The sequence below is a fragment of the Cryptomeria japonica genome, chromosome 3 (assembly GCF_030272615.1).
Source record: "Cryptomeria japonica chromosome 3, Sugi_1.0, whole genome shotgun sequence".
Taxonomy (NCBI): domain Eukaryota; kingdom Viridiplantae; phylum Streptophyta; class Pinopsida; order Cupressales; family Cupressaceae; genus Cryptomeria; species Cryptomeria japonica.
This window is the reverse complement of record NC_081407.1, coordinates 63,338,241-63,348,215: the sequence shown is the minus strand read 5'-3', so window position 1 is coordinate 63,348,215 and position 9,975 is coordinate 63,338,241. Positions and strand designations below refer to the sequence as shown.

The window sequence follows — 9,975 nt, the reverse complement described above, 5'->3', positions numbered from 1 at the left end:
CTACATGCCACATCTCACTTTGTTCCATCCCTATCTAGGCGGATTATGGTGTTAGGCACCATAGTCCTCGAAGATTAGGCCCAAATTTGAACTTGTTGATGTGTTCGTTCTCACCAGTTATTTTTTAATCCTAATATTTGAATAAGACCATTGGAGGTTGACCTAATTTATGAAATACCTTGGGAACCTATACAAAGAGTGCACCTTTACTAATTCATTTTTATATACTACACATTCTAATCACTTCCTAGAGCAATTATTATGAGCAAATTTCTCTAGATCTGAACATTATCGAGTACCACATTACAACAATCTTCATGTAAGAGGGCTTTTATGATTGATCTTGTCTTGTTGTGTCATGTTATTGCATCAACCCTTGGGGGTCTTATCTAAAGAGCATTGCATCATCATCAAGCTTGAGGTCTAATCTTGTCAATTCAGAATTTTACTTCAGATTTAGCCTCTACCTCGCAATAATAATTTTTTGGGAGAGTTTGAATGTAGATCTTGTATTTTCTTGAAGTATTGAGTATGGTCTTCTCTTGCATTTTTGTATGACCTTAAGAAATAGAAAGGTGTGATAAAAAGATTACATTTTGGGGGGTTCCTCTTTTGTCTCTGTACTGTAGGTACATTTTGGGAGCTTGTTGCATCAGATATGAGCTAAGTGCCCGAAAAAGTTATATCTACTTTTTGTTTCATCTCAGTTGGACATTGAAGGCCAAATCTACAAGGGTTTGAAGTTTGAAGGTGGTGGCCAAATCCAAGAGGTAGCTACCACTTCCAAGATTTTCGACCAAAAGGGACCTTGTCGTTGTGCTCTAGAGATTGAAAAGATGAATTTTGACTATGAGTTTATTTATTTTCAACAAAATTGATTTTAAGACTTAAAAAATTTAACAGATTAAACGACCTAACCTGCCAATTGTATACCATTTTAAAACAAATCCTACAAATCTTTTATCTAAAAATTAAAAATCTCAATTAACTTCACAATTCTTATTATTTACAAAAAATTATCTTAAAAAACCAAAAACAATTTTTTTTATTATTAAAATAAGGTGCCTGCGCAGACCTGCACAATGAATACCGTAGCGTATGCTGCAGGTTCCCCTTGAGCCCTGCTTTCCTTTAATGAGGTCGCACGATTCTTTAACAATTTTGTAAGCTTTCGTTTTAAAAAATAAATAAAACCCCTACATGGGATGTGGTGGAGATAACGGTTAACTTTTTAATATTTAAAAAACCAAAACTTTTATTAATCGTGTTAAAAACATCAATAAAGTTGTTTTAATAAAGTTTTATTTAAGTTTATTAATATTTAAAATAAATTAAATAAACTTTTTCATTAAAGGTTGATTTTAAATAATTTCAATTAAAAATTTGTTGATTAATATTTTAATAAAAAATTAAAAAATTATAGATTTTAGTAAAAAAAATTTAAAAAAATAAAAATTCACATTAATAAGTAAATTTTGAAAAAATAATTTGTTTACAAGTTAAACTTTGCATCATCTGTCAATTTTTCTAAGTGGCAGCGGACATGGGAATGGATTTTTGACTTGCACATCAAAAGTGAATTTAAGTTCTAGTTCAAGTGTGAAGGAGTAGCATTTGATGCAATCAATGCATGTATGATCAGCAATTCATCTAGGTCCTTTACAACCATTGATCTTAGTTATATAAGAGGGGGGGGATGCATTCACGAAATACCATTCAATCCAAACCCAAAAGCCCTTGTCAACATTGTTTTATGTTGTGTTCAAACAATCGCATTCAAGTATGTAAGTTCTTGGATTTGCTAGAGATTAGAGGATGAAAACCCTTTCGGTTTCAAGAATCAAAGGACAAAACCCCTTTGGCTCTATATGAAAATCATATCTAGAGGTTGTGAGCTTGCTTCATGATAGTGTAGGTTCTAACTATAATAAGTTTATTTGATTTTGTAGTTATAGTGGTCTTCAATATAAAAAATTTAATTTTTTGTTGTTGTGTATGCTACTGTTTATGATTACTAGGGGAGAGGACCCAGTAGTTGAGAATCCTAACTTCACACTTCTCAAAATCCTACGTGGAAATTTCAAATCACTCCCAATTTTCTATAGTAGCTTACTTGGCAAGTCCCCTACGTATAACTAAGGTTTTAGGGCCACATCAACATGTTTTTTGCCAAGGTGTCCAAAACAACCCTTAAAAAAAGGTGAGAACAATAGTCATGCATAAGGGGGTCCATACTTGTGCAGGTGATGTGGCATCACATGAATGGTTACTTTTTACAACTAAGTGTACATTTCATTCAATTATGGGTATTAAAGTCACAACTATTGGTGCAATGTTGTCAAAAAAAATGGACATTAAGTCAACAAGTATGGTATTAAATCAACAATTGAAATGCGCTCAACTACTCGGTCCTCTCCCCTATTGCAGCATGTTTTGTTGTATTCCAACTCTCATCAAAAAGAGGAAAGAATTTTGAAATATATTTATAAATTGTGAGCATTCTTGTTTATATGAGTTATCATTATTGTTGAAAATTTTATAAAGAAATATGATTTTGTAGGCTTGAGTTAAATTTGTTGGCAAAACTAAATTTTATTTGGCAAAATAATCCATTAGGATTATTACACTTTTTTTTTTCATTTTCATTCTCTTTGCTCTAGCTAACCATAAAATAGAAGCTTTTCTTATACATTGTTATGCTATTTTAGTGTGCACAACCTATGATGAAACAACACTTGCACAAGCCTTTTAGAACAAACTCTTGCATGGTCACCTCTAAGACTTTAAACACTCACTTTCATAACTTGTGCAACAACTAAAAGTGGTTCAGATGAACAACCAATTAATGGGTGCATAGAGTGCACAAATGGGACCAAACAAGGAAGAATGAATGAGATTGAATAAGAAAATAATGGATTCACTTTGTAGAAATGAATGAATTACAAATAGACTATCCATACATAAAACTTAGCATATGCCATGTTTCTCAACCCTTTGAGAAATGCTTATGATTCTCTACAATATAATTGCACAAAAAGCTTTATCCGAAATCTAAATTGATCTAAATTGAATGAACCAACTTAAAACATTCATAAAAAACCAATCCCCTTAAATGACCATGCATCCAAAATAAAATAAATCTAACCTATGCCAATGGAGGGCTTATACAATCCTTGCCATTAATGAGTATCTCGGAGGGCATCAATTATGCAATGAAATGATGTTAATTTTGCAAATACCATATATTATATTTGAATGAATGCTTCCTTGACATTCTAGAACTAACAAACCATAAAAAAATTTAAATGCTGCCATCTTACAAAAGTGCCTAGACATTGAATAATTATTCAAATATTGACATCCTAAGACTTTTCCAAGGCATGTGCATGAACTAGCTATGCAAGGCTGTGATCTTTATTTGGAGAAATGTGTATATTGCATGATTTACACAAGAGCTAGGGGAAGGCTAGCACCAACCTTTTCCCAAAAGAACTTGTGTGTGGGTCCTCCATACCAACAAGGTCTATGCAAGGAGAAAAACGTTAAACTTAAAAACATATTGTATGCAAAATAACCAAAACTACCCAAATAAAATAACAACATGCACACACAGGTTAATCTTTTTGCATAGGAATATCCAAATAAAATAAGTTGCATAGGAACTATTGAAACAAACAACCATATTTTTGGGTGACCAAAGATGCTCCTCGATCACATTCACATAGTCATGTTTGTATAGATTCAAACATCAGGGCAGATATGCATGATTTTATTAGTATCCTAAAGAGAAAACACTTCAACATAGTAAGTCAGTAACACTTATCTATTTTTAATAATAGTACATTTACAAATTATGACATTTCGATGAGCAAACCTTAGAAGGTTGATCCTAGTTAAGTCCTTGGCTAGAGCATTATAGACTTGATCCATAGTAATGTGAGGGCATCTTGTGAGAATATATGTGGACCTAATTTCTACTAATCAAATATATTCTTGCAACGAATATGTTGAGTTGGCAAATGATAGTTAGGATATGTTTACCAAAGTCGCAGGAATTCATATTTTAGTATTACACAAATGATTGGATGAGTATTACATTAATGTATTGATACTATAGTTATTTTGCTACTGCCATTTCATCATTTTGCAGAGGACATATTTATAATGCTACTATAGTTGGATCTATCGGGTTTCATATTATTATTATACGTCTTTCATGCTTGCTTGTCATGATTGAATGAATAAACAAGTTCATTGTTTATTGTATTTATTAGGTGCATATGATTAAAAAAATTTATTGAGCATATGTGATGTAAAATTGAAATTTGTTACTGTACTTATGATATATATTGAATTTCATACTAAGTTATGTGATGGTTTTTTCTAAAAATACTAGAACAAGTCTTTATAGTTTTCCATAACATTGATCAACTGCACCCATATGTTCTTGGCCTGGATACCCACATGCTCAGCACTCTAAGTCCTCATATATTCATTATATTACCTAGGGCTTATTGTGATAGTGAGATCACTCTCTCTTCAACATCATCTCCACATTGCTAAGAACAATTCACAGTTAGATAGCAAAAACATTCCAATAGTTGCTTCTCTTTCCCCTTCCTCTCTATCCTCATAGCTTGAGATTCACTTGTTTGAATCATAGGTCTATTGCACTTGTTTCTTGTTAGAGTTAGCTAAGAGGGCTGCTTGATTCTGAGGAGATGTTTCATTTTATGCTGGATTAGAATATAGATTGTATCGTTTTCATTCCATTTTACATGAAAAAAATGCACTATTAGTTGCTAATTTTCATTTTTCAGATCTTTAAAATGAATTAGCTTAAAAAAGTAGTCTCAATCGCTATATGTTTAATCAGGCAAGTCAACCTTGTCTCTATTTGTTATAGTGAACCCTCTTGATAGTGCGACAGTTTGTTGGATCTCTCCTCGTGACCTACACCATCAGCACAACCCATCAATGTTTTCCATCTATGATATTGAACTTGCTTTTAGAAACAAGGCTTTTTCAGTGATAGAAATGATATTCCCATAGTTCATGAAAATGATTGAGAATGCTCTGGCACAATTTGAATCATACTCTGCAATCCATATTTTTCCCTCATCTTGAAAATGGTTCATGGAGTGCAAATCCAAAAAATCGATACAAAAATGTCCACACAATTATTACCAGAAACCTTTTCAAAACCTTTTCTATTTACCTTGTATGATTTTTTCAAACTGTATACACTTTAGGTTTCTACTTTATTATCAAGCTTTACAGCAAATGGGACTTGGCATAGATAGGGTGATCAAAAGTATGGATCATCAGTCCCTCCAATTGAAAACCATTAAAACCCCACAAAGTTAAGCTTTGAGTCCCGGCTTACCCAAGGCACTAATTTGGCATATCAAAACCCCTAAAGGGAACAAAAACAAACATCTTGGGAATATCACCGTAATTGCACTCCCTGGAAACTATGACATCCATTTCAATATTAAACACTATTATATGATATCCTATTCAAAAACATCTCTCGAGTCAGTAGGAGTAAAATCCCAAAGAAAAGTGCCAGGAGTTCAAGAGTGGTGCAGTTTCCTCTGGTGGGCAAAGTTCTAATCATAGAAAGTAAGCAATTCTTCCATAATTCCCTGATAACAGCCATGATAGCACTTATAAGATCAGATTCGGCCCAAGTTTTTCTCATTTTAGTCACATGATTTCCCATCATGCCAATCTATGCCCATAAGAAAGTTTGAGAGTTGAACTTGTCGAGAAGACATACACAGTAAATTAGACATTTTGTAACTGATAACATAAATAAATAGGACAGTTATTCTAATACGTTTGTTTGGAATAATCAATGGCTAAGTAATGTATACAGGACAGTATTAATGGAGTTATCATTGGTGATTATCTTGACGCACACTATCATGCCTGACTCTATATGAGCATCCTATTTTGCTTTAGCTGATTTGCTATATCACAGGCTCTATTTCGTATGCTGTACTTATCTAGAACAGAGAAGTCAATTACATAAAGCATGCTGTAAAACCCATTGGACAACCATGTTTTCATATCCTAAGTGCCTAACTGCCTATCTAACAATTAATCTGAAAAATATACAATGTAAACCCCTGATCCATTCTACTAAAGAATTAGAAATTACAATGATCAAATGCTAATTTTTCTTCTCCCATACAATTTCTTCCCATTGCCAGGTATTTCTCCAATTTGTGTTGAGCATAACTTTGTCTTTGCAAATAAGTTTTTGCAAATAGGAAATAATTCTTTGAATCTCAATATTTTATATAAATACTATTTAGGCTTATTAACAAAATGGATATCCTAAAGTTTAAACAGCTTGTTCTTGTTGGTTTTGACTCTAGATGATTTGATGCTGCTTTTATCAATCTCTTAAAGGGGTTTTTTGGGTCCTTCTACGCAATTTGAACAGGCATGAGTTGCAGAACAGTCTTCAATACTATCTTGTAAAGAGTAATCTTCTGTGGACTGCACATTTAACTATCTCCTTTAAGAAGTAGTGAGAAATTAACTGAAAGCTTTCAGATATTCTTTTAATCTAAATAAAGAATAGAAGTTATTATTCTAACTAGATTATCATGTCATTCATGTTATTCTATGTATCAATCCAGAAATGGCAGCAAAGTTTTGTTTCCTGATATGATATGGAATAAAAAAATTAGAAGATTTGAAGATGGGAAATGGAAGAAAGCGAACATTTTGTTCAATTCCATCATGTAATACAAATTGATCCTCTTCATGAATTACCTGTTGACTACAACTTTGAGCTTGTAGTGTTAATATGATATTCTGATACTATGGCAGAAAATTGAAACCTAAAGTTTTGCAAATTTGAAACATACACTTTAGAGCTTGGATATCACCTTGCAGAAAGAGACATGGACAAAGTGGCAGCATTGCTTGATGTGGCCTCTGTTGTTGAAGGGGTTTGTAACTCTGATAAATATGCTGAAATTCTAGCTCGAGTTCTTGATAAAAATGGCAGGGAAAGTGGTGGATTTTCAACTTTTATGTGTCCTTCCAGCATCAGCATCACTTGACTCATTGAAGGTCTTTCACGTTCGTTCTCTTGAATGCACCAAAATGCAATTTTGATCACTCTTTCAGTTTGTTCACACTCACTGCCAACCAGGACCCCCAGTTTTGGATCAATCACCTCCATGATTTTTCCTTCTTCAATCATCTTAATTGCCCAGCAAGGAAAAAATTGCACTTCTTCAGGCATGGATAAGACTAAATTTTTCCTTCCACTGATGATTTCCAACAAAACCATTCCAAAACTGTATACATCACTCTTATCTGTTGCAGATGCGTGCAGCAACCACTCAGGGGCTAAATACCCAGGAGTACCTCTGATATGAGTAAAAGCACGACTTTGAGATCTATCCATTAACTTGGCTAATCCAAAGTCTGCAAGTTTAGCTCCAAAGTTCTCATCCAATAGAATGTTTTGAGGCTTCACATCCAAATGAAGGATTCTATCCCTTGATTTCTCATGCAAAAATGCCAATCCTTGAGCTGTATCATGAATTATCTTATATCTCCGTTTCCAATTTAGAACTGAAGAAGAATCATCGACAGGGCTTTGAAACAACCAACGATCAAGTGAAACATTACTCATGTACTCGTATACTAATAATCTGTGTGTGCCATCTGCACAGAAACCATAGAGCCTTACTAAATTTACATGGTTGATGCTTCCCAAGGTTGCAACTTCAGCGCGGAATTGCAAATGTCCCTGATCTGCATTGCCAAGTTTCTTCACTGCAACTTTTCTCCCGTTTGGAAGTTTTCCTTCGAATACAGCTCCAAAAGCCCCTGCTCCAAGCTGCCTACTGAACCCATCTGTAGCCTCTTCCATCTCTCTGTATGAAAATCTTGGGGGCAAACCTGGCAAATTCTCTAGAAATTGATCTTCCTCAGTCTTGGATTTCACTGATTTTTTTGTTTTGCGTCTCCATACAAGGAAACCCAAAACTGAAAAAATAATGATGATGATGCAAATTCCTGCTACAGCAGCGGCCAAAACTATTTTATTGCTCTTGTGTTTGTTATCAATTTCCTTGAGTGAACCAGGGCCAACCTTGATAAATGCCAGAATGCTCTGATCTGAGACACGCCTCAAGGATTTGACCTCTTGATAATGATAACAAGCCTGGGAATTATTCCAAAAGAAGGCAGCAGCACAAGAACAATTTGACAGGCACAATTGTTTGCATTGTTCAAGGCTAGATGAGCCTGGATTAATGTATCCATTTGCAAAATAATCAACTCCCTCAAGCTTCAAAAACTGGTTTGAAGCTCCACATACAGGATATTTTCTTGGAATGCATCCAGCGTTGGACTGAAATTGATTGAAGACAACTTCATCATAGCATTCACAATTTCCTTTGGAGCTGCAAATGCCAAGGGACCCACAAATATTAGGGAGCTTACAGACATCTTGAAAAAATACAGAGAACATATCCAAATCAGAAACTAATTTAGCATTCGACTGACTATAGGTCCTAACATTCCCATCTCCATCCAGTCTCAAGTACCGGAAAAAATCATTCCCAATGAGATCCCCGGTGACAATTTGTCTTGAGCTGGAACTCCGGCCTTGTGTTTCTTGCTTACACTCAGTACTCAGAGAGCCATCTTCTTGTTCCAGGCTAATACTCTCCCCTCTCGATCCATACTGTAACAGGGTGTTATTGCAGGCACTTCGCAACGCAAAGTTCGCAAAACTTGAGGACCCAACACCCAATGGATTGTATGTCCATACTCCATAAGGAAGAGGGGTTGGGAAGCTTCCGTACAGAACAACACCCCCTGGCTCCATCTTGAGCATGTAGGGTCCTGCTGATAGGTCATCAGAGGACTTATATGAGATCAGGGCTCTTCCTGGTCCTAGATATCCCCCTTGAATGATGGTATCGGTAGGATAATCAAAACTAGCCCACAAGGTCTTATTCTTAATGTTTTGCAACACCAGATTCCCAGAGTCTAGTAACTCTACGTGGTCTACTTGGCTCACATTGGCAGACCAGAGTACAGTCCCATTCAGATCTTGCAGATTTAAATCAGCGTGGGGTCCCAGCTTTAGACATGGTTTTCCATCAATGGGCATGTTCCTATTGGCTGCCCATATGATCGTCTCATTGTATTGGATATAGGCTATGACAAGGTATTGCATTTGGTTGCCGAGTCTGGAGAATTTCAGTGCAAACCTCCCATTTTGGCTCTGCAAAATGTTTTGTTGGGCATTCCCTAAACAACTAGCAGAATTTAGATAGATGATAGAAGAGATTTGGACTTGAGCATTAGCATTGAGATATTGAAATGCGATAGAGCAAACTATGACTGGCCCTAGCAGCCAGATAGGGAAATGACAGGCCATGCATTTACTGCTTAGCTTGTCCTACTGAATTATTGCCGAAAGAAAAAGCTATACATATCAACATAGGTCTTTAAATGTTAATCCATGACCAAAGAAAAGCTTGTAACTTGGCGATGATTTTGTAAACTCAGATGATTAACCTTTAAAAGATCTTTAAATGTTAATCCATGACCAAAGAAAGGAAGAATCTGTTTTAGATATATTTTTTGGTTGACTTAGATTTGGATATGCATTTGACAGACAATTTTAAGTGGAAGTAAGAGGAGCAAGTCCGTCAAACTCGGCGACTGTAAGTGGAAGGGCACTCACCTTGAAGAGCAAGTTGCGAATGAGTAAATCCAAATTTGACTTTCTATGCGAACCATGGAAAAATATTGATACTGAAATGAATGAAGTGTTCGAAGCTGGGTTTATTTGAATTCCAGCACTTGCATAAGGAGGGGTGCACTGGTTAAGTCGATAAAGAATTATGGGTCACTTAATATGTTAAAGGAATTATATTTTTATATGGTCTATATCATTTTGTAATATAGTTTTGAAATGGATAGAAT

General features: G+C 35.0%; 1 protein-coding gene across 1 annotated transcript; it reads right to left on the bottom strand.

The window, feature by feature from the left end:
- Positions 1 to 6,682: 6,682 nt before the first annotated feature.
- LOC131032689 (G-type lectin S-receptor-like serine/threonine-protein kinase SD2-5) lies at positions 6,683 to 9,721 on the bottom strand. The gene is made up of 2 exons (XM_057963731.2): positions 8,583 to 9,721; positions 6,683 to 8,438 (listed from the first exon to the last, which is right to left on the bottom strand). Exons 1-2 carry the CDS (start codon positions 9,422 to 9,424, stop codon positions 6,902 to 6,904), a joined length of 2,379 nt encoding a protein of 792 aa, XP_057819714.1. The 5' UTR covers positions 9,425 to 9,721; the 3' UTR covers positions 6,683 to 6,901.
- Positions 9,722 to 9,975: the final 254 nt, after the last annotated feature.

Bases quoted from the DNA above. Each gene is read 5' to 3' on its own strand.
- LOC131032689 (XM_057963731.2), bottom strand. From the start codon at position 9,424: ATGGCCTGTCATTTCCCTATCTGGCTGCTAGGGCCAGTCATAGTTTGC. The intron at 8,439-8,582 runs GTACTTGAGACT...TGGCATTTGCAG, and splicing joins ATTGGGAATGATTTTTTCCG to CTCCAAAGGAAATTGTGAAT.